Source organism: Eleutherodactylus coqui, chromosome 2 (genome assembly GCF_035609145.1).
Source record: "Eleutherodactylus coqui strain aEleCoq1 chromosome 2, aEleCoq1.hap1, whole genome shotgun sequence".
NCBI classification, from domain to species: Eukaryota; Metazoa; Chordata; class Amphibia; order Anura; family Eleutherodactylidae; genus Eleutherodactylus; species Eleutherodactylus coqui.
In genome coordinates, this window is record NC_089838.1 from 299,801,802 (window position 1) to 299,826,632 (window position 24,831).

A 24,831-nucleotide genomic window follows, 5' to 3' on the forward strand; every position below is an offset into this window, starting at 1 on the left:
CGTGTGAGCCTGGCCTTTGTGTGGCAGCTAGAGAAACCGCATGGCTTGTTTGGGATCACCGGTGTTAAAGGGGTTGTCTTAAAGCAGGTTTTGCTTGTCGTGCAAATACCCCAGCAGCAGTTCCTAAAGTGAATGGCATTTGCTGGTTGCACATGCGCACCACCGCTTCATGCACTTCAACAGGACGGCCATAGCTAGCCAAGTTGGCTGTCTCCAGCTGTCCCATAGAAGTGAATGGAGCGGCGGTGCGCATGAGCCGCCAAGTCACAGCTAGGGTGTCTTCATGAGAGGCAAAACCTGTTGTAAGCAAGCCCTTTAACCCCTTAGTGATGGCCCGATTACCTTTTTACGTCCTAGCTAAGTAGGCTGTAATCCTCAGAGATGTAAAAACATGCATCCCCGAGGATTAAAGCCACGTGGGCCAGTAGACGTGACAGCTACATGCTGATGCCGCTCTTCTGCGCATGCGCGCCAGACGAATGACGTCACAAGCGGAAGGCCTGGATCGCCTGGGAGATTTGAAATCTCCTGGCTCCTGAATGTAGCCGGGAGGCAGGAGATATCACTGGGGACCTCGGTGACTGGTCCCCGGGCCCAAGATTGCCATTACCCAATGGATGCTGACGATTACAGAAAAGTTTTAAAAAAGTTAAAGTTTCAGCTGCTCTCATGGATCAGATCCATGGGGGCAGCTGAAAATATTTACTCCTGTCCTGCGTGCTGTCCCATGGCGATCTGCACCTTCCGCGAGCTTCTGCGCACGCGCTGATGTGGCGCACATGCGCACAAGCCTCGAGAGCGCGGCAAATTTAAAATCTGCCTGCACCAGTCTGTCAAAGATAGCCGAGTGCAGGGAGATGTCACAGGGGCCCGCGGTGAGCGGTTCCTGGACACGTGATCGCCGTTATCCAATGAATAATGGTGATCAGGTAAAAGTTAAAAAAAAAGTTGAAGTTTCATCTCCCCTCACCGTTGCGATCAGTGATGTGAGATGAAACATCGTATCGGAGGCCTCTTTATTTGAACCCCAACGCAATCCTCCTCCACAGACCTTCCCCGGATTCTGCACATGCGCCCGCCGGCAAAGTGCCGGACAGATGCGCAGGAGCCAGGGAGCCCAGGAAATGTAATATCTCCTTGCTTCTGGCTACCAAAGGTTGGCTGGAGCAGTGACTGGTGGCCTCATTGAGCGGTCCCCGGTCACGTGATAAAAGGGTAGCCATCGACCTTAGGTCGGTCTCATACGATTGGATAGGAATTACGGATTCCGCATGCGTTTGATCAGCGGTCATACGCGGAGCAATCAAATGCACGGATTACACAATTCCGCTCACATTAGCGGGTGGGAATTCTGTAATCCATTTGCAGAAAACGAAACGCAGCAGGTTCTATTTTATCGCAGATATCCGCAACATAGAGCCCATTGTGCTCCATGGTCACAGATATACCCGCAGCCCATACGCATCTACATTGTGTACGGACTGCGGATACTCGTGCCAACGCTAATGCGACGGCGGGGGAAATACAAACAAGAAAGGGTGTACTGCGCATGACCGCCTGTTTGAGTACGCAGTTATGCGCAGTACATTACGTGGCCGTACACAGCGCCACGGCCGGGCTCACAGCTGGGATCGGCTGCGGGCCTCCACAAGCGGATTCCGCCTACACCCGCGTGAGCCCGGCGTTATTCAGTCCACTACCTGTAATATGTAATTTACAAGAAGCCCCGGGAACGCTCACCTTCCTGCAGTTCCAGGAGCAGCTTGTTGAGTGCCTTCTGTGTGAGACCGCCGCACCTCAGCGAGCTTACGAAGCCTCAAAGGGCGCCACTTTTACACCCCATCCTGGCCACTGGGGTCAAGAAATACCCCCCAAAAAAGCTTGGGAGGAGGAGGGATACCTGATTTTATTGCCCCATATTCCCATCCCAATCAGGCCTCCATAATTACCCCTGTCTTCGGAAATACTACACAGTTCACATTATTACTTTTATCTAAGATTTGGGGAACGCCAAAAAGGGCGCGGAGGGGGAAAAGGGGATGAGGGGGATTATTTTTTAGGGAGTCAATTTTTTTCTGCGCAAGTGAGCAATGCGGCCTGGAATTTATTCAGTTGTGCCCTGCAATCCAATGGGTGTTCCCTCCATTATAGGCCCAGCCATGTGTCCTATAAGAAGATTAGGGCCACAATGGATATGTTTCTGAACACGGGACAAACAGGGGGATCCATTTTGGGGTGAAAGTCTTCATTCCTATGTGTGCTGTACAAAAAACTGGTTTTAAAATAACACAATTGCAAAAAAAATGAAAATCGTAATTTTTTCCTTCTGCTTTGCTTAGATTCATTCAAAAACTGTGGGGTCTAACTACACAGTACACCCCTAGATGAATTCGTTAAGGGGTCTAGTTTTCATAATGGGGCCATTTGTTGGGGTTCTCTGTCTTTTTGATGCTCAAGGGCTCTACAAGTGGGCAATGGGGCCTGAAACGCCTTCAAGCAAAATTTCAGCTGTGAAAGCGACCGGCTGCTCCTTTTTGGTTTAAGCCCTGTTGTGCATACGGATAGCGGCCATAGGGCCACAATGAGTATGTTTCTGAACACAGGACAAACAGGGATATCCATTTTGGGGTGTAGATCCTCATTTTCATGTGCAGTATAGAAAAAAAATCCTGCATTTAAAATGGCATACTTGCAAAAATATTAATTTTATTTTTTCTCCACATAGGCCGCCTGCAGACGAGCGGAAATCCCGCCGCGGGATTTCCCGCGGGATTTCCGCCGCTGAAAGTCTGCATAGGAGTGCATTACAATACGCACTCCTATGCAGACGGCCGCGGTTTGGCCGCGCGAAATCTCGCGCGGCAAACAAACCGCGGCATGTTCTAATTTTCTGCGGGGCACGCACTCACCTGGCCGCCGGCTCCGGTCTGCGCATGCGCCGGCTGCGCGGCAGCCGGCACATCAAAGAGCCGGGGCCGCCAGGCGCGGGTGAGTACGCGCTCGTCCCTGCAGGCTCTGGGGTCGGATCGCGCGGCGAGATTTCTCGCTGCCGGATCCGACCCGCTCGTCTGCAGGCGGCCTAAATTGCATTAATTCCTGAAAAAAATTGTGGGGTAAAAATACTCATCCCCCCCCCCCTCAGTGAATACATTAAGGGGTGTAGTTTTTAAAATGGGGTCATTTGTAAGGGTATTTATCATTCTAACACCTATGAGCCTTTGCAATCTTGGCTTGGTGCAGGAAAACAAAATGTGCCTCAAAATGTTGTTAATCAATCTTAAATTTGTACCTCTTCTAAATGGTTAAAAAAAATGAAAGTTTTTCAAATGTGCGTCCAGAATAAAGTGAACAGATGGAAATATAAGCTTATCAAAAATGTGTACAGTATGTCTGCACATATTTGAGATATTGCAATTGAAAATCTGAAAAAAATGACAATTTTTTCAAAATTTTCCCAATATTGGGATTTTTAATAAATATACACAAAATCTATTGGTCTATTTTTACCAGATAAATGAAGTACAAAATATGGTGAAAAAACTACGTCAGAATCACTTGTATATACAAAGCCTTTGGCCCGGTCACTAAGGGGTTAATCAATTTCCCCCACAACCTTTGGGTGCTTATATAAACTAAGAAAGGGCCCTCACTGTCAAGTTATTTACTGATGCCCCCATTATGTAGGAGACAGGCAGCGGGCATCGTCAGGGGGCATCGGCCATGGGTGACTGCAGCTCACATAGTTATGTTACTAATGAGACCATTAAACCATTATCATGCTGTATTTCTCAAACATCTACCCTCAGTCCCCCATTCTTGGTTCATTTAGGATTTGCAGGAGCGGATGTCAAAGAGAGGAGAAGGAGAAATGGAAGGATGAAGTACTTCCAGGCCTCCATCTGCTCGCCTTACTTCCTACTGGCCTCCATCTGGCTTACTGTTACTGTTTGGAATATATAGCAGATTTCCTGGCCTTGTGTTATAGATTTCCTGATCTCTGTAGCGGCTTCTGCCAGGCGGTTTTCGTATAACACAATAGCAAGTCAAGGACTTATTACACAATCAGACGTTAAACATGGATTGCCGTAAGACAGGTATAACACCCACACCCATAGAAATCATGGGGCTCCATAGCAAAACTGAGAATCCCCACCGCACCCTAAATAATTGTCAGAGACAGCATATCTATGACGCGGTAGGCTGAGATACAGTAGCTCATTCCTAAATAATATAATCACCAAATAATAGTCAGATACTAGCTCCACACAGTGATAGTGATTGCAGTGCAGTTACCTCTAGTGATCACAGGTGACATCGTCTCTGATTGGTGATGTCTGTTTTTGTTTTTCTTCTTTATCTGGGCCCAGACCGCCATGAAGATTTTGCCCAGTCACAACTTGTCTCTGAGCACTCTCCTCCTCCTGTCCTTACCTCTAATGAACCTCTTACCACCCCTAGTGACCCCTCTGTGGTGCCACAAAGTAATAGAGCTCCACAGAGTAATGGTGTCCTATGAAACTGTTAGTACAACCCTCTGTGGCTCCTGAAACTTTTAGTGCCGCCATTATAGCCCCTGAAACTCCTTTAAAGGGGTTTTACCAGAATCAACTATTATCACCTATAATAGTCTGGTGGGGTCCAGCTGTTTTAACCTCCACTGATTCCTAGAACAGGGATCCCCTGTTCCCCTCTACTCACTGCACCCATTGCAGTGCATCTTGGGGATAAGGGATAAAAGTTGATTCTGCGAATACATCTCTAAAGGGGTTGTCCGGTTGCAAAAGGGGTTTTCAAAAATAGGTCCAATATTGTAAAATATTATAGCCCGAGGTACTTACCCACCCTCAGACCCCGGCAGTGCAGTGCTACAGCCTTGTGGCCCTCATGGTCTTTGTTGTGAAACAGACACCTTGTGAGCACTGCAGCCAATCAGACACCACAGTGCCACTGTCAGTTCTCATGGCATCAGCGCTCATGTCCCGGGTGACATGATGCCAGGACTTCAAAATGGTGACGTTGCAGCCTCTAATTGGTTGCAGTAATCACATGGTGTCTATTTCACAACAAAGACCAGGAGGACCGCGGGGCTTCAGTGCTGGATCACCGAGGTCTGAGGGAAGGTAAGTACATCTGCTTTTATTATTTTAGCAATATTGAAGCTGGTTTTAAAAACTTGTTTTGTAACCAGACAACCCCTTTAAACCCAGCGACTCCGAGGTGACGTCTCCTGTGATTGTAGTCTTTCACTTTCCCTGTGTTCTCCATCTGGCCCAGACCGCCATGAAGGCTTTTCCCATCCATTTCACTGCAGAGTTTGCAGCCTGAGTATGCACAAAGATGGCTCTGCTATATCAGAAGACATCAGTGTTAGGGCTCCTTCACACTGGTGGTCGCGATATCGCAGCGAGAAAAATCGCAGCAAAATCACAGCTTTTCTCCCCGATATTTTTGAGCATCAGCGCTGCTTTTTCTCACAAAAACATTGCCGCCACTTACGATTTTCTCGCATGTTTTCTTCACTCTATTTTGCTGCGATTTTTTTGCGCGAAAGTCAATAGGACTTTCTAATGTTAAAATCGCATCGCACAAAAAACGTAAGTTTGTGCTTTGCGCTGCAATAAAAAGGAGGCTCCATAGGGAGCCATGGGAGATAGAAAAAAAACATAATGATAGGACGTGCTGCGTTTTTGTTTTTTTTCTCGCAATGGGAAGGAAACCATTGAAAATCATTGGTTTCATAATTCTGCGTTTTCACTCACTCTCGTATCACATGAAAATCATGCGATTTTATCGACAGTGGGAACGTGCACTTAGGGTGGTTTCACATGGGCGAAAAAAATTGTGCAATTTTCGTCTGCTGCGAGAGTCATTAAAAAAGCAGATTATGAAACTAATAATTTACAATGGTATCCTGCCCATCTGCGATGTTTTCACTCATGTGATGTTAAGAAAAAAAAAATCGCAGCATGCTCTATTTTTCTGCGATGCTCAATTTTTTTTATCCCCCATGTTTCCCTATGGAGCCTCTTTTATTGCATTGGAGTGTAACAAACTTGCGTTGCGATGCAATTTTAACATTAGAAAGTCCTATTGACTTTTGCGATAAAAAATCGCGCAATTTTAACGCAGCTTAGGCTTCATGCAGATCGGTATTTTTGTTTACGTTTTCCTGATTCAATAAGGGAGCAGAGAAATGGAAACCATTGGCCGAATGGACTTGTCTTATGATGGAAATGAGTGGCGCAGAATGAACCCCATTGACTATATTAGGGTATGTTCAGTTTTTGCTCGGCCCTTCGGCATTTTTCGGAATGAAGTAGTGCGGTATGCAGCACTATTTCATCCTGTGTTAACAAAAATTAGTAACGGAAGCTCCAAACGGTTCCTCCAACAATGTTTGTGGGGTTACTTTTCTACTTGTTAAAGGCTTTGTCCAGAATAGATCATCAATCAGTGGACGTCTGGCACCTGGGACCCCGCTGGTTAGCAGTTTTCTGGGCCAGTGAGCTTGTGCACTGAGCTGGTTTCTACAGGAAGCAGACAGCTCTGTTCCCACTATAATGGCCATGCTTGGCATTGCAGGCTAAGTTCCCATGGAAATTAATGAGACACAGAATGCAATACCAAGCCTCTCAACTACAGTGGGAACAGAGCCATCTGCTTTCTGCAGAAATCAGCTTGGTGTCCAAGCGCATCAGCCTTGTGAATAGCTGATCAGAGGGGTCCCAAGCTCCAAAGTTCCCTCTAAATTATTGCGCAAACCTCGTACTGGTACTAGAGAGCTCTCCTGAAGATATGCAGGTGGACCCGATTTGAAATCATTCTATCTCTGCAACCAGGAACTGCTCATGAATGAAGCTCTCACCACTTGTTAGGCTGCATTCCCACGAACGTATATCGGCTGTGTTTTCACGCCGAGCCGATATACGTCCTCCTCATCTGCAGGGGTGGGAGGATGGAAGAGCAAGGAGTAGGAACTGAGCTCCCGCCCCCTCTCTGCCTCCTCTCCGCCCCTCTGCACTATTTGCAATGGGGAGAGGCAGGGCGGGGCTAATTCAACCCACTTAGCCCCGCCCCCGTCCCGCCTCTCCCCATTGCAAATAGTGCAGAGGGGCAGAGAGGAGGCAGAGAGGGTTCGGGAGCTCAGTTTCTGCTCCTAGCTCTTCCATCCTCCCCCCCCTGCACATGAGACCGACATATATCGGCTCGGCGTGAAAACACAGCCGATATACGTTCGTGGGAATGCAGCCTAAAGGTGATGTTTAATCATGAGGTCATTGGTTTCATCTGGTACAAGCTCTTCCTGCAGGTGACCAAGGAAAGCGTGTAGAAATTAATGATGCGATGATACAGAACATGGAGGTCGACAGCTTCTTATTGCCCTCAATGTTGGATAGGTCACACAGGACTCCAAGACTTGGCGCTCCACTTTTGGGCCCCAAGATCACATTTTCTGAGCATACGTCAAGGACCATGATTTTTAGCCACCGCTAGCGACTAATCTGGACGACCTCAAAAACAGAATCACAACAACGGTGACCTCAGTGGAAGAAGATACTTTGGGAGGAGTTTGGGATGAATTGAACTGTCATCTTGATGCTGTCCGTAGAGCAGGACATGTAGAGTATTTGTAAATTGATAGTAAAATTTGACAACTCATTAGACTGTTTGTGACTTTTTGTGGTAGTATGTTGCCATCCTGAAATACATTGCTTTGAAATTAGGTCCATCCTTATTGAAACACCCTGTATTTTAATCCCAGAAGAAGAGGCCATGTGTTACGTTCGTGTGGGCTAGTGAGCATCGGGCCCACATGAACATTACCAAGGATAGGGAACAGCACATGAAACAACCACCGGTTAACACCTCTCCCTACCTTCTACAAAGGAATATGACCAAGGACCTACATGAGCAGACACATCGCCCCAATAAAGGGCGGCCCAGCGGTCTTCGGATCTGGGCTCTTCCTGCCCCAAAGGACTCACGCACCCAGGCTAGGACACATACACATACCATCACTGACAGGGACAACTGGACAGGATAAGAAGACACACAGAACCATATTCACACCATACAGCAGCCATTACACAAACACTAGTAGCAGATGTTGATGCTATAAATGCCAGGTATTTGTTGACATTTTGGCCAAAATATGGAAGCTAGCGGGCCACATCACAGCTCCTGGCAATACTGCTAGTCCCTACTTTAACCTAGTCCATCAACATAATAAGACAAAACCACAAGACACAAACCTTTCTTGCAGCCACCACACATAGAACCTGCTCACACCACACACAGAGAGAATAAGAACAGAGACAGCTGACCACACCCACACCTGGGAAGACAGCTTTATGTGTACTGACCTGGAGTGATTGGCTGACTGGAGACATACACACGCCCAGCCAGCACAATCCCCACCACCTGAGCGGGAGAGCTGCAGATCATCTGTAGAACCACAGATCTCAGGAGAGAGAAGTGACACTATGTAGGAGTACTCAACAGAAGAGGCCAGAGCATAGGCTGTAGGGCTTGGGAGAAGGACCATGTGACCAGGTTTGGAGGGAAGCAAAAAGGCGGGGTGAAGCGTATGGGAATAGAAAATGGGGTGCGGGAAGGGGCAGTAAAGTAGGGTCAGAGCAGCGGCAGTACCACCGTCCCTCCATTTTCTTTTGTTGAAATGGTGGGAAAAGTATGATTTGGTCCAGTTATGTAATTTTTGGTGGTTGTGTGTATTCAGGTGTCATGGTGTCTGTTGTCAGTTAAGGGTTGCTTTTGAGTTGGGGGGATGACTGAACCGGACTCTACATTACCCAGGTGAAACACTTCTTGCCTCCTTCTGCACTGGTTCTTGTAAGACACTTAATTCCTTACTACATCCTGTACCCTACCTCGTAATTCTGTGCCCCAGAAACCAGTTCTGGATTGTCAAATTCCAGATTAAAGGAATGTTACTGTAATAACTTTTGTATCATTGGGGGAAAAAAAGATGGAAATTTTGTTTTAGCAACAAGACGGTTTTGGGGTCGCCCCGGTTCTGTCTCTGAGCCGTCCTTCTGGTGATTTACAATGGTTTTGGCTGCTGGGCCCCTGCTACAGATAAGAATCAGCCTCCTATTATTGGCAACATTAATGAGATTAATTATTCCCTTTCGGGTGGGCATAATGCCAATGACGCTCGTCAGCATGTGATGGTGGATCTCACTGACAGTTTTCTTAACCCCAAACCTGCCGGATTGCTCACCCCCTCTTAATAATAGGCTTGTGCCATGTGCAACTTACGTCAAAAAGCTGTTTAACCCCTCCAGTGCTGCAGTGCCAGGTGAGTGCTTGTCTAGCACCTTCGGCTCCTGACCATTGGCATACCTGGTGGTTATAGAACTCCTCACCCCTACTTTTAATATTATTCAGTGCATCTAATTCTTTCCCCTCTTTCCTTCTCTCTCGGTCTTGCCTCCCCTCTCTTTCTCTCACCTCCCTCTTCCTCCAGCACTCTCTCTCTCTCTGCATTTGCTGTTACCCTCCTACTCACTATTTCCCTGCTCTCTCGCTCTTCCTCGCCCCTTTTCTTCTTCTCATTCCTTCGCACTCTTATTCCTCAGTGAGGTACCTGCACATTTCCAAGGTATGTCACATTTCCACCTGCGTTTATCGTCTTAGACTATGTAATCGATGCCTTGCTGGTTGTGTAATGCACTATGCCAGTCAGGCAGGTGATGGTGTCTAGCATGCGCCTCGTTCTCAGGTGGTTGCACCTTGCATGCGAACTTTTTGTACTTATGCAACGCTCTGCAAAGGGTGACTTGCAGTCTGCATAGCCGTACCCCGTTCTTGTCATGCTATGCATTGTTCAGTAGACCCTGGGAACAAACGCAGCTCTAGAACGGAGTTGGCACATAATCTGAGATCTGCACAGTCGTGACACTCTTATCATGTTATTCATTGGCATTGCAATGCTCTGCATAGAACTCAGCAGTTGTGCAATGCTCTGCAGCATAGGTGTGTATAGGGGTTTTTTTTGCTTTTTTTTCCTCTGCTTTCATATTGTCAATGACTATTCTGCATCTAGAAATCTGTTTTGGGGTAGCTGTGCAACGCTCTGCAGGTGCTGTTATGTAAGATAATGATCTGCAGCGTGTGAAATGCTCTGCAAGGCATGTGATTTTCTGTGCAGCCTGTGACGCACTGCTCAGTGAGGTAATTCGCTGACAGAAGTTCAGGTTCTGAGTCTTCCTAGTGTTAAGTTGAGTGGGTCCCCAGAGATGCTCTGCACTGATTTAATCTTGCCATATACAGGAAGGATTTGGGATTATGCCCTCAGGATTGATTTCCATTGGGATTTCAGATTTGGAAGGATCGAGGGACCGCTGCGGATGGGGGAATTGTATTTTGGGGGACATCACATTGGAAAAGTCGGGACTGCAAGCCCAAATCTAGGCCAGTTGTGATTGTTTTACATGTGTGGGTGTCTTGTAAGCGGAGATGGAGATTAGTGTATAGCCCCCTCCTTCAGGCTTGGAGAGACGAGGAAAGCTGGAACTGACAGTCACTGTGACTGCCAAATACCAGTACCAGGGTTGTCGTCATATCTCCAGGACCTTCAATGTTAGGTAACATTTTTTTAAGCAGTGGCCACTTACATATATGTGATAATGGTCTACCTGTATGTCTTCCATCAAGTCACGCGTGTCAGGTCAGTCCTCCTTCACATCACATCCTAGCTCTTGGTCAGATCTTTATGAAGAAGATCTAATAAATTGTAATGTATATGTGCTGTGCAATAGAATGGTCTACAAACAATACAGCAGAATCAGTTTTGAGGTGTGTTGGATACCGTCTCCACCTAGTGGTTGGAAGAGGTACTGCATTTTTTAAAAATATTTTTGTTTGAGATGTGCAGACATGAAATTGTAACCATTTTATTCTGCGGAGAGGCTGACTATAGAGTTCTTCAGTTGGATAAATGATAGAGAAGGTCCCCATCATCACTATTGTATTTCATATACAGTATCACTGCACCAATTAGATGGTTAGATATGGGTGGATTATGTCTAGTAGAGCAGCTCAGGTCCATTGAAGTGCATAGGGCTGCACTGCAATACTACAGACAACCTGTGGTCAAGCATGGCAGTATTTGTGGAAGAAGGGAGTTATGTGTTCCTAATCATGTACAAGCCCTCTTTATTGACATGGACTATTTTAGACCTAAGGATGCAACGTTTTGGGGATTTTCATTAACAAATTACAAAAGCCATAACTTTTTTTTGATCTTTCCATCAACATGGCCATATAAGGGGTTGTTTTTTGCATGATGATTTTTTTTGCAAGTTTTTCTGTTTTTGCACAATAAACCCCCCCCCCCCTTTTTTTTTTTTTGCATCACTGATTTCAAAGTCCCATAATTTTTTTAATTTTCTGTCAACGGAACTCTGCGAGGGCTTGTTTTTTACGTGACGAGCTGTAGTATTTAGTGCTACCATTTTGGGGTCCACGTGGCTTTTTGATCACTTTTATTCGTTTTTTGTTTGGGAGGGGGGGGGGGGGGAGGCAAAATGAACCAAATAAGCATTTTGGCTCCTTTTTAGAAGTGTGTTTGATTTATTGTACATTGGTTGATACAGATGCGACAATACGGAACATGTTCTGTTTTTTAACAAAGAGGAGAAATGCACAAAAAAGTTCTTTTATTACTATTTTTATGTTGTTTTTTTTTACTATTTTTATTTTTTTTCTTTACATTTTTATTTCCCTGTAGGGAATTTGAAACGGTGCACCTATGATTGCTGTGATAATACATTGCAGTACTTATGTACTGCAATGTGCTATTAATAAGAGCAATTAGACACGGATGCCATTGTCTGGTATCCGGTTGCCATTGCAACTCATCAGCCCTCTACGATAACATAGCGGAGGGCCGATGACATCACAGAGCAAGCACCCTCCCTCTGCTAACCCTTTACATGCTTATCAAATAAACATTGATCGCAGCATGTAAGGAGTTAGCAGGGATTGGTGTTCACACCGATCCAGTCCCTGCTGTCGCAGCAGGAGGCCAGCTGTCAGTCACAAGCAGCTCCCACTGTAATGGTGTGCCATTGATAAGCTTACATCCTACGTCCTGGGGAATAATCTGCTTCTCAGCCAGGAGGTCGGCTTATGTTCTGTGATGGAAAGGGGTTAAAGAAACCAGAATCCTTCCTGTAAAAGTGCAACCTGCAATTACCACAAGAGGGAGCCAAAGGACAGTCCAACTGTAACTTTCAGAGGAAGGTACTATAACTGGAGAGGCTGTTTCCGGGGTAGAAATTCCAGCTCGGGGTAGGAAAGGCATGAACCATGTGTTTCTGAGAAAGATGTGTACAGAGCAGAAGAAGAAAGATCCAGGGTCTGCAGAGTGGGATCTGGCCCATGCGATGTCTTGACAGAAGCTCCAGACAGATATCACCAGCAATGGGGCTGCCAGTGCCCGATGTAGTGTGGCACAGGGTGAGGCAGCCGCAGCAAAGAGTTTTACAACAACCAATGATCGGGCCTTATACAAGGCGGCTCAGTATGAATACAGCACCAGAGTAAAGACAAAGTGAAAAGTGTCCCCAAAGCTATCTATAAGGACAAGGGCACCTGGTGTATGCTACACATGATGTTGAGAGATGGAGAGGCTACCGGTACCGGCTACCGGTACCCCCAGATTTTACCCTTGACCCCTCCAAGTGGAATACAGTCTTTGCTGCAGAGCCCCCAAGCTGGTGCTCACCCGGTGCAGAGTCACAGTACAGGTCTGAACAACAGCGTAGCTGAAAGACAGGCTGGAGTCACAGTACGTCACTGCTCCTGTCTGTCATATGATGCACAGCACTCCTCTGTCTCTGCTCACTCCCAGGTCTCTACCCATAGGGCTCATGTGCATGCTCCTACTCCCTCTCTTAAAGGGCCAGCGTGTGCTCCCTAATCCTATCTCCCACCAATTAGCAGCCATATTAGGTATCCTCCCCTCATGCTATATCGGGTATCCTCTCCTCATGGGCAATTGGTCTCCCTAGCCATTGTGACAAAGCCCCTGTTAGTGTGTATTCCTGGTTTTGACTCATGTCTGTTTTGTCTATTCTGACTTCTGTGCACCTGGACCTCAACTCTGCATTTTGGACTCCGCTACCTGCCCTGACGTTTCACTTGGACCTCATTTATGTATCTGTGCTGCCAGCTTTCTTTTCTACACCTCTCTTCAGACCTACAGTTACCGCATCTCGGCCCAGTGCATTGTCATAACCGAGACTATTATCTGTGTAACGGCTTGGGGACCCCACAGCCAAACCGGTGTGGGGAAAGGCGGACCAGGTGTATTAATGAGGTCCAGCTCCAGTAAGTCATGGCTGTCAGCAGGCAATAATTAAAGGGGTTGTCCCGCGCCGAAACGGGTTGTTTTTTTTTTCAACCCCCCCCCCCCCGTTCGGCGCGAGACAACCCCGATGCAGGGACGTACAGAAAGCTTACCGGAGCGCTTACCTTAATCCCCGCGCTCCGGTGACTTCTATACTTACCTGTGAAGATGGCCGCCGGGATCCTCTGCCTCCGTGGACCGCAGCTCTTCTGTGCGGTCCATTGCCGATTCCAGCCTCCTGATTGGCTGGAATCGGCACGTGACGGGGCGGAGCTACACGGAGCCCCATAGAGAACAGGAGAAGACCTGGACTGCGCAAGCGCGGCTAATTTGGCCATCGGAGGGCGAAAATTAGTCGGCACCATGGAGACGAGGACGCCAGCAACGGAGCAGGTAAGTAAAAAACTTTTTATAACTTCTGTATGGCTCATAATTAATGCACAATGTATATTACAAAGTGCATTAATATGGCCATACAGAAGTGTATAGACCCACTTGCTGCCGCGGGACAACCCCTTTAAGTCCAAAATGCAGAGAGTCAGGTCTCAGGAAAGGGTCAAAGCTAGAAGATACACAAACAAGTGCTGTGTCACAATTGTCCGTATGATACCAAATTGCTTAGGCATCCACCCTACGGGGTAGATGCCTTATATAACAGATGCCCTACAGGTAATGTCATAGAGCAAAAAAAATAGAAAAAAGAAGCTAGAGGTAGGACCCGTTGTACCAAAGAGTGAGTGGAGCAGCGACTGCCCATTGCTGCAGGAGTAAATGATCTGGCATGTATAGTCACAGAACCTATATCCACATTTATCCCAACCCCATTAAGTGTCTTAGTTCCCCTTAATTGTTCACTGGCTGCATGGCTCTGTAGCTGCTGGCCCATTAACTCTATCCCTGTTTATTTTTTTGCCATATTCCCCTCCATTCGTCAGTGGAGGCTCTTCCTAAGTCAGTATGTTAAGTGGGTGGTCCCCACTGCACACTCTTAATGGGCAATGTTAGACTGTCAATCAAGTCTATAGTCACCCATTAAGAGTGGCGGGGACTGTTCACTTGATACATTGACACTTCAGGACCTGGACTTAAAAGCGCCCCTATGGGCAAAGGGATGAGAGTATGAAAGAAAATAAACAGGGTCAGAGTTAATGGGGCCATGGCTACAGAAACAAGCAGCCAGCCCTGGTGACTTTATCTGACAACAAATTGTCTTCAAGAAAGGGAAGAAGGTAGGTCCAGGAAACTACAGGCATGTGAGCCTGACTTCTATAGCGGGAAAGATATTTGAACAAATTATTAAACAGCATGTATGCAAGTACTTGGATGAGAATGCAAAATTTAACCAAAGCCAGCATGGGTTTGTAACCAACAAGTCATGCAAGACTAATCTAATTTCTTTCTATGACAGAATCACCGACTGGGTTGCTCAGGGAAATGCAGTGGATATAGTATATCTCGACTTTAGTAAAGCATTTGACAAACTATCTCATACCATTCTTATTGGAAAAATGATGAAATATGGGATTGACAAGGCAACTGTTAGGTAGATTCACAACTGGCTGAGTGATCGTACTCAAAGAGTGGTCATAAATGGCTGCACATCCAAGTGGAAGAATGTGTCAGGTGGGGTACCACAAGGCTCTGTCCTAGGCACAGTGTTGTTCAACATTTTTATAAATGATCTAGAGGAGGGAATTGAGGGAAAACTCATCAAATTTGCCAACGACACAAAGCTAAGAGGGATAGCTAACACTAGAGAAGAGAGAGAAGATTCAAAAACATCTAGATAAGCCTGAACAGCAGGCTGCGACTAACAGAATGGTATTTAACAAGGAGAAATGCAAAGTCCTACATCTGGGCAAGAAAAATGAAGAAAGCACATACAGAATGGGAGGAATTGAGCTAAGTAGCATATGTGAAAAAGACTTGGGTATACTAATAGAGTACAGACAGAACATGAGTCAATAATAATAATCTTTATTTGTATAGCGCCAACTTATTCTGCAGCGATTCTGCATCAACAATGTGATGCAGCAGCAAAAAAGACAAACATATTTCTGGGATGCATTAAGAGAAGCATAGAGTCTAGATCACGTGAGGTAATTATCCCCCTCTACTCTTTCTTAGTCAGACCTCATCTGGAATATTGTGTCCAGTTCTGGGCACCACACATTAAAAAAAAAACGAAAGACATAGACAAACTGGAACAAGTTTGAGAAGAGCTACCAGGATGGTGAGTGATCTGCAAATCATGTCCCATGAGGAATAGTTAAACGATCTGAGAATGCAAAAAAGAAGGCTGAGAGGAGACAAAAAAAAACAATGGCAGAATTGATGCCCTACAAAAGTAAAATTTATAAAAGTTATGCAGTTCATTTAATGTTCCGAAAAAAATTGTACCAAGAAAAACTACAGCTCGCTACGCAAAAAACAAGCCCCCATATGGCCATGTGGACGGAAAAATTTTATGCCTTTTGAAAAGTGCTGATGAAAATCCCCCCCAAATAGTCTTGATTCTAAACAGGCCATGTCGCTAAGGAGTTAACCGCCCTTGTGCCTGCCTATGACATGGAAGGGAACACCGGTTAATAGAGATTTCCGTTCTGACAAAATAGGAGTTCTTGGAGTAAAGAGAGGTCTCAGTAATGTATCCATGATTTTCCCTTTATGTCACAGGCAGGTACAGTACAGGTAAAGCAGCTCTGTAGAGGGACTGGGCAGACACACAGCTCCTTGTATCTCAACTTCTTGGGGGAAAATGTGGATTTATTGCAATTGAAGTTTTTTTTTTAGTGGAAGTTTAAAAGCCTATGCCTGCTTGTTACAGAGCAGAAAGGCAGTGTATTGTAGAGCATCCGGAAATTTTTGTGACCACATTGATACATAAAGGGGTTGTCCGGGACGCTACTATTGATGACCTATCCTCAGAATAAGTCATCAATAGTTGATTGGCAGAGGTCCACCACTGGGTATATCCCCTGATCAGCTGTTCGCTGGGACCGCTACTAATGACTACTTGACCGTAAGTATGTATGTTTGTGTGTGGGTGCTTCTCATGCTCCACCCCTGGTGACATCATCTCAGGTCCTACAACCTATATAAAACACAGAGTCTGACTGACTGAAGAACAACACAGTTAGGGCTTTTGGAAGGGGAGGACTAAAATAATAAAATGAGAATACAACTAAGCCGTTATCTCAGACACAACTCAGTGACCACAGAGATCCAGTGGGCTGAAGGACCTGCGGGGACGTCACTGCTGTGAGAGGAGCCATTGTGCAGTTTGGTAGAAAGTACTGTATGTTGGATAAGCCAACACCATCCACCAGGATCTGTGATGACATCACTATCATGTGATCACCTGTGTGGGTGGATTCAGGGATCACATGACATGAGGCTGATCACTGTATCCAGGAGTCTGCTGAGATGGTGATATCTGGAAATCAGCATGGATGCACCATGTAGTAGAGCTGTGTGTGTGATGTGTGGGGATCATAATGGATGTACCATGTAGTAGAGCCGTGTGGTGCATTGCACCACCAGAAACACCAGTGCTATAATTTTCTAATAATTACTAGTCAATACAGACAGAGCTGGAAGCAGACAACTCTGTCTGTTGTGCAGCGACCCAGGTTGAAGTTCCCATTGAATTCAATATCTGTAGTACCATACAAAGCCTCTGCTATATGGACAGAGATGTGTGATTCTGACTCTGTCCAAATTGATAGCTGGCCTGATATTAGCAGATTGGAAGGAATCCCGATTGGTGGACCTTCAACGATCAACTATTGATGACCTACCCTGAGAATAGGTCATCGATAGTAAAGTCCTGGACAAACCCTTTAAATAATGGTCACCAGGGTCATAGCTATAGAGAGTGTAGTGGTAGCAGTCTCACCCATGAGCTGGTGTTTGGGAGATGTCAAAATCCCCTCTGATACATAAGAACACACCGGTTTTCAGTTCCAGGAGCTTCTAGTTACATCTTTGGTGGTCAACCAATTAAAAAACCCTCTCTCATACATTCTACCTCCTCCTGTACAGGTCAGACATGGAGCCCCCTCTTACTGCTCCACATGGTATTCAAATTAGTGACATAACCTGTGACTCATTCCGCGTGTCCTGGGAGATGCCACCTTATGATGCCAGGCGGGTTACCCACTACTTCATAGATCTGAATAAGACAGGAGGGCAGAAAGAGAACAAGTTCAAGCACCGGGTAAGTCACATTGTACCTCATTGACTCGACAAACATATTTCAAGTCCTCCAGCAGACATGTTGATATTATATTTCCCTTCACAAAGGATGTGCCAACCAAATTGGTGGCAAAAGCTGTGGTGCTGCCCATGACGGTACGAGGCCACTGGTTCCTGAGTCCACGGACAGAGTATACTTTGGCTGTACAGACGGCAATGAAACGTAGTGATGGGGAATACACTGTGTCCGGCTGGAGTGAGACACTTCGCTTCTGTACAGGAGGTGAGAAGTTAATGATGTGATTGAAGATGTATAGTCATTTGTGAAAATTGTGTGGCAGTAACATTTTCTGGAAATGCTGGATAACAGAAATACAGGGAGATTTTAGTGAAGAAAACCTGCTGCAGTGCGCAATAGAACTGCAGTGCAATGTTAACTCATTGGAGTGGCCAGAACGAAACCCAGTTGGGGTTGAGCAAATGTTTGCCCAGGGCAATATAACAGAGCTTGAAGAATTTGTCAAGGAAAACAGGTAAAACTTAGGGTATTCTATACCCAAACATAAAGCCCAATGTGGTGGCTTGAAGGGGGTAAGTAATTATGCATTTAGCTATGTGTCTATTTTTTGGGCTCCTGAAAATAAGATGATCACAGGATGTCCTTCAGATGGGACCTCCCCATTTGTACTTGACTGGTGAACCAACAATAAATGTTCAGTTATCCTGCAGCGCCATCACAAGTGAACATGAAGAATTATTCTTGAAATCAAATTTTTTGATTGGATGTGATATGAATATTGTTTTTATAGGCACCATATTTGAACTAAAGGCCATATTGTTGGAGTATTGTACATACTAATAATTATATCTAAGGGGACTTTTGGACAGTATCACTGTTGGGCGCTTAAGTGCCCGGCAGCTATGCCAATGATTATTGCTCTTCTGCTTTACACAGGAGTGATAGTTGATCAGTCAATGGAGGCGGAGTGCAACAGAGATCTTTTTCGGCTGTCCTACTCCATTCCCTGTGAACAGGCAGCCTTTCAGAGATGGAGTGACTGCCTGTTTACACTGAGCAAGAAGTCACTCACTAATCTTTGAGTTTCAGTGAGCTGAAATGAAGCTACTTATGACTAATGAGTGATTTTTTTCACTCAGTAATCTGTCGGATCCTGTGTTTACACAGGAAAACTATTGCTAAAAATCACTCACTTGTGCAATTGTTTTTTCGCCGATAACGCGGATTTGCGCGGGAAAACTTTAGTGTAAGAACCCTGTGATCCCACCATTTGCTAAAACAAAGTGGAAATGGTTCTAAGAAGCCAATTTCAATAACCCCCAGTGTGCAAAAGTTCTCACTAAAAAAAAAAAAGCCCCATATGGTCATATAGTACATGTGCCCTGCAGTGGTCATCTATGTGATACATGGACAGGCCAGGTCTGCTAGAGTGACAGCTGCTGTTTGTTGGCAGCACTCTGCTCTACCTCTTGGATGTTGCAGTCCTGAGAGGTATCCTGCAGCGCTGCCATAACTACAGTTTTGCCGATTCACTTTTTTATTTTCAGATATCTTGAATAAAAAAAAATTTCACAAAGTTTGATATTTACTTTTAGTGAATTTAAAGTGACCCTCCAGTTTTAGGACAAAATTCTGCCATGGGAAGGGAGGGGGCGGTGGCTATAAAAACCTGCACTTGTTTTTCTCGGCTGTCTGTTCTTTCTGCCGGTTTCAGGTCCCATTTTCAATGTTTCAAGATGGCTGACGCAGTGCTAGACTACCAATGCACTATACCTGTTGTCTGATTGGCCAGTGCTACTCACGTGATCAGCACTGGCCAATCAAAGAGCAGAGCACAGTGTGCATTAGCTAGATAGAAAATTGTAGCAGTCATCGGGACCAGAACCTGGGAAATGGATGGAGGCAGAAAAGAAAAAAGTGCAGATTGTATACCCCCATCAACTTGGGGTCTAGGAGGGAATTTTGTCCTGTAACTGGAGGGTCGTTTTAAGAAAGCAACAGGAGATTCTGCCGTCTATAAATAAGCAAACTTATTGCTTATCCATAGTTAAAGATAAGGCCCATTTACACGCAACAAGTATCGCTCAAAATTTGTAAAAACAGTGGCATATGAGCGATAATCGCTGTGTGTAAATGCTACCATCGAGCACTTTTTGTCTGAACGATGATTTTTAGGTGAGCTTAAAAACCATCGTTCAGACCGCACGCTGTGTTCTCCATGGGAGCAAGAGATTACATTGTATTCTCTCTGCAACCCATGTGAGAAAACAGACCACAGGGTGTGTGCTGCACGGGAGCTAATTACATTGCTTTCTCCTAGCAGCCCATGCCAGAACAATAGAATTCATTGCAAAGCTCAGACCACCTGCTGAGTTCTGCAAGCTGCTCCTGGAGGCTCATTTGCACGCAAATGAAGCTGATAAACTACTTGTGGGCATTAGTGCCCATTAGTACTTTATGCAAAATAATCGCTGAAACTTTCAATCGTTTGAAATATTATCTTTGCATGTAAATGGGCCTTCACATTTAGAGGGAAATAAATTCATTTGCAAGTTGTCTTCATTATCCGATGAAACCCTGCCTCAGAAATTAAAGGGATTGACTGCTTTGGACAATCCTAACTTACTGGAAGGGCTCTTTGATACTAAGCTTATCACAAAGTGTCCCTCTTCTGGGACCTCCAACGATCATCTCAAATCTGTGGGGAAGCCTGGTAGTGTTTGATTTCTCTGCAGCACCCCCACAGGGAAAATGAGGCAGTACACAGTATACACTTAAATCTATGGGATGCTGGTGTAATGCACCAGAGAACAGGTCCTCCAGAGTGAAAGACAGGGATGTGGATCCTGAACAGGAGACCTCCCTTCTTTTAACTCACAATTCCCTAAAATACCCTTAGAACAGCAGATGCAACCAATAAGAATGAAAACAGTAAGATGTAATATATGCAACTTCCCTATCTTCTTCGCAGATTATGCCATGGAGCAGGTCAAACAGTTGCAAGAAAAAGCTGAAGGAATCGCAGGACGTATGTTGTCATTCCAGGTCTTCTACCGGAACCAGACGGCAGAATATTTCCAGAATGTCAGGTTTGTACCCACTGCCAGGGTTAGTACCAGTATACATGTAGGGTGCAAGGTGATCTATTAAAGGTAAAACTATAAAAAGAAGAACATAGTTTGGTACAAGTAATCTTGTAGATATGATACCTTTTAATGGCTAACAAAAGAGATGATGTTACAGTAAGCTTTCAAAACCCTAAGTAGGATTGAAAGCTTGCTGCAAGATCCTTTTGTTATCCATTAAAATGTATCATATCCACAAGATTACTTTGTTTCTCTTACTGTGAATAATCACATTTTGCTATAGTCAGAAGAGTATAGTTGTTTTCGAAACATTGTATCTTTCCAAGGTCTCACCTTTTCCTCTTTGTGTCATTTTGGACAGGGACAAGTGGGGAGGCCTTATGCTTCCATCCTTAAAAGACCAGAGCGGGAGCCATGGATCACCAATCAGCGGCACACTCCATGGTGTCTTTTTCAGTTGCAACACAGAATTTAACACAGGCTTGCCCCCACATGACTCTCCCTACGGGAGGTGGAGGGTAACGGTTCCAGCCGGGCATCTCTTTAATGAGAACACACACCTGTACTTTGCTGACTTCTACTGCATGTACAGTGCCTATCACTATGTTGTCCTAGTGCTGGCTCCTCGAGGGTCTCAAGGGGATTCTTTTTGCAGTGCCCGTTTGCCACTACTGAACCCACAGAACAACCCTTTTCTGACCCGGGGAGAGCAGGGAAGCTACTGGCATGCACAAGATCTTATACTAGAGATAATATACACTGAACCAGTGCCTATGGGCATGGGGCAACTGTCCGAGATCAAAGGGCATCAGTTGATGAGTCTTTCTACGGCCAATGCCAAGAAGGATCCCAGCTGTAAGGTGTGCAATATCTTTGGTGGGCGCTAGCTAGCCACATATAGTTCATCAGCAGTATTCGTTGAGTTAAAGGGATTTGTTTGTGTGGCTTATGGTGTTGAAAGTGTAATTAGTGCATTTCCAAAACCAGTCCCCACAGAACACCTAGTCTATTCGACTTACGTACATATTGACCTAAGTGTTGGAACAATAAAGCTTCAGTATCTGGAGTTTTACCTACAATATGTCTTAAAACTGGGGCACTGTGAGCATCTTAGCATCTTGGCTTTCAAGCTATTACCTAATGAAGGAGAGACGCTGTAGAAGAGGAAGGTTGATGTTAAGAAACCAGGGATGATGGTTCTTAGAAAGGTATGGATGACATAGAAGCCGACAACCTCTTGTAACTTTCCTTGGAGATTGATATACAGTAGCATGGTCCCATTTCCATTACATTACTACTAAGTGAAAGTGGAATGACTTGGTGACTAGAAGATATGGGGATCCATCCTTTACAAATATCTTCAAGATGACACAATGCAGAATAAGATCCTGTATTGCACAGACATTCAGATATCAGGGGCAACACATACATTACTTTCAGCACTAGTTTTATTTTAGGCTTTGTAGAATGAGATATGGTGATAGAAACTAGACCTAGTTACACACTAGACCTCATATATCGAACAAGTCTTAATGAAAAAACCATCCATTGGAACCAACTGGGTTGAACATCCAGGTTCTTCATCAAGCCAAGCTCGAATTGTAGTGGGCAAGAAGGCTACTTCTTCTAAGACAATTCGATATGTGAGGCCCATTGTTATAAGTCAGTTGGCTGATGCCTCAGGGAAGATATTCGATAATTGCTGAAGGGGTTTACAACATTAGAAAAACACGTCTGCTCTGTTCCAGCAACAACAGCACATCTGTTCACGGGGTGTACATTGTTAGCGGGAACTAGTTTCTGCACAATGTCATATATATGTGTCATGGTTATTGAGTCGGTACACGAACTGTGCCAATGAGATCACCATTGGGGATGGAGGTGACTGACAGCCAGGCTTCCTTTTTAAAATCCGGTATTGTAGATACCTTCTGTCCCATCTTAAACCCTTTAGAGGACTTTGGCACCTAAGCACTTAAAGGTTCCCGTTGTTGACCTAGTGGCCCCCCATATAGTGGGATGTCAGGGGCTATACAACAGCCCCCAGGTCCAATATCTCAGTATCCTTATTAGGCCCTAGGATGCAAACTGACAAGCAATAAAAAACAAATGATCACAAGTTCTAGTCCTGTGGTGGTCTGGAACCCTCTCACACCCCCCATAAAAAAGTGAAGTTAGCACATTATTTGACCAGCATGGTGAACGCAGCAAAACAACTTAAGAAAACTATTCCTGAATTACTTTACATGCTTATTCAGCCTATAAAAAATGAATAAAAAATTATCAGAAAGTCACGCGCAAGTCAAAAGGTACCAATAAGAGTGCTTCCCCGACTCAATCAATGAAAAAAGGTAAGAGTCTTTAAATGTGGTGACATAAAAACATTTTCAGTATTTTTTATAGAAATAAAAAGATTTACGCTATAAAAAAATGTTTAAAAAATTGTGAAATTGCTGGCTTATCTCCTTCCAAAAGAACTTATACTTTTTTCCCCCAATAAGTAATATGTACTCCAAATGGCGGCTGTTAAAAAGATAAATCATCCTGCAAAAAAACAAGCCCCCACGCAACTATGTCCACAGACAAATAAAAGGTTGTTTCTCTCGTCCATCAGCTCTTTGGAGGACTTATCTGAGCACCATGGCACTATGGCATACATTTCGTAGTGGTGGTGCCTGATATAGCAGCTTAATCCCATTCACTTGAATGAAACTAAACTACTCCAAGGCTACATGACGAATGAAGATGAATTCACTGGCATGAAAAGAGACATGGGACAGACCTCCACCAACTGGATATTGATGACCTATCCTATGGACAGGTCATCAACGTTTTAGTCCTGAAAAAGTCCTTTAAGATGAATGTATCTGGGCTGCAGTACCGCACTCAACCTGTGAACCAGTGTGGAGCTACCACAACATAGTACGCTAGACCGAAAAAAGACATGTCCATCCAGTTCAGCCTATTCACCGCCCTCCCTCCCTTCAATGTTGATCCAGAGGAAGTCAGAAAACCCCCAATGAGGTAGAAGCCAAATTTTCCTCATTTTCCCCATTCCTTCCCAACTCCAATTTGGCAATAGGTTGCATCTCAACAGCCTGTTTTTACTGTGGCCTTCTTACATTAGAAATGGAAATGGAATGTAAAGTTCTCTTTAATACTTGGAACAAAGTCAACACGTTTTCCTAGTTCTGTACGCCTCCTTTACTCCCCCGAGATTTACACACCACCTCGTAGAGCGAGTCCCCTATTTTGAGCCATATACTGATTACTTAATGTAGACTTGTTTATAAAGCCATGTTACGGTCCGAGACAATCGTTCAGGTCACCTTGTTATCGCGATATTCACAGTTTTCATGTATGCTGTATATAAAAGGTCATCCAAACTTCCAGTAGTTGTGATATTTCTGATGGCGCACTGTTCTTTTACATAGCAGTCGCCTCTGCATGTTTACTCTGTGTGTTATGCTGGATGTAATCTTGCATATACTTTGATATCCATTGTGATCATGGACATAAGATTTATCGTTTGATTAAAGGACAGGGACAAGAAAAATCTGTATTTCTATTAAAACTCAGTGTTTGAAAACCATGAGTCATTTGTCATTTTTTGCTACAAGGCGAATGAATATTTTTGGTGTTTGTTCAACTTTTTTCCAAAGTTTCGTTTTTACTTCCATACAATGATCCGATATACAACCCCAATTCCAAAAAAGTTGGGACACTGTGTAAAATGGAAATAAGTGTAAAGAAAAAAAAATACAATGATTTGGAAACTACTATAACCATATTTCATTCACTATTGAACATATCAGGAGGGGAAAGGGAGATGGTTTCCCATTTAAAGGGGTTGTCCCGCGAAAGCAAGTGGGGTTATACACTTCTGTATGGCCATATTAATGCACTTTGTAATGTACATTGTGCATTAATTATGAGCCATACAGAAGTTATTCACTTACCTGTTCCGTTGCTGGCGTCCTCGTCGCCATGGTGCCGTCTAATTTCAGCGTCTAATCTCCCGATTAGACGCGCTTGCGCAGTCCGGTCTTCTCCCTGGTGAATGGGGCCGCTCGTGCCGGAGAGCGGCTCCTCGTAGCTCCGCCCTGTCACGTGTGCTGATTCCAGCCAATCAGGAGGCTGGAATCGGCAATGGA

General features: G+C 44.9%; 1 protein-coding gene across 1 annotated transcript; it reads left to right on the forward strand.

The window, feature by feature from the left end:
* The first annotated feature begins 9,518 nt into the window (after positions 1-9,518).
* PHYHIP (phytanoyl-CoA 2-hydroxylase interacting protein) lies at positions 9,519-24,256 on the forward strand. Its single transcript, XM_066593464.1, has 5 exons — positions 9,519-9,622; positions 17,420-17,594; positions 17,681-17,855; positions 20,563-20,680; positions 21,039-24,256. Exons 2-5 carry the CDS (start codon positions 17,427-17,429, stop codon positions 21,562-21,564), a joined length of 987 nt encoding a protein of 328 aa, XP_066449561.1. The 5' UTR covers positions 9,519-9,622; positions 17,420-17,426; the 3' UTR covers positions 21,565-24,256.
* The last annotated feature ends 575 nt before the right edge of the window (positions 24,257-24,831 follow it).

Coding starts and splice junctions, on each gene's coding strand:
- PHYHIP (XM_066593464.1), top strand. CDS start 17,427: ATGGAGCCCCCTCTTACTGCTCCACATGGTATTCAAATTAGTGACATA. Junction 17,856..20,562: donor ACTTCGCTTCTGTACAGGAG/GTGAGAAGTTAA, acceptor TCTTCTTCGCAG/ATTATGCCATGGAGCAGGTC. Junction 20,681..21,038: donor GAATATTTCCAGAATGTCAG/GTTTGTACCCAC, acceptor CATTTTGGACAG/GGACAAGTGGGGAGGCCTTA.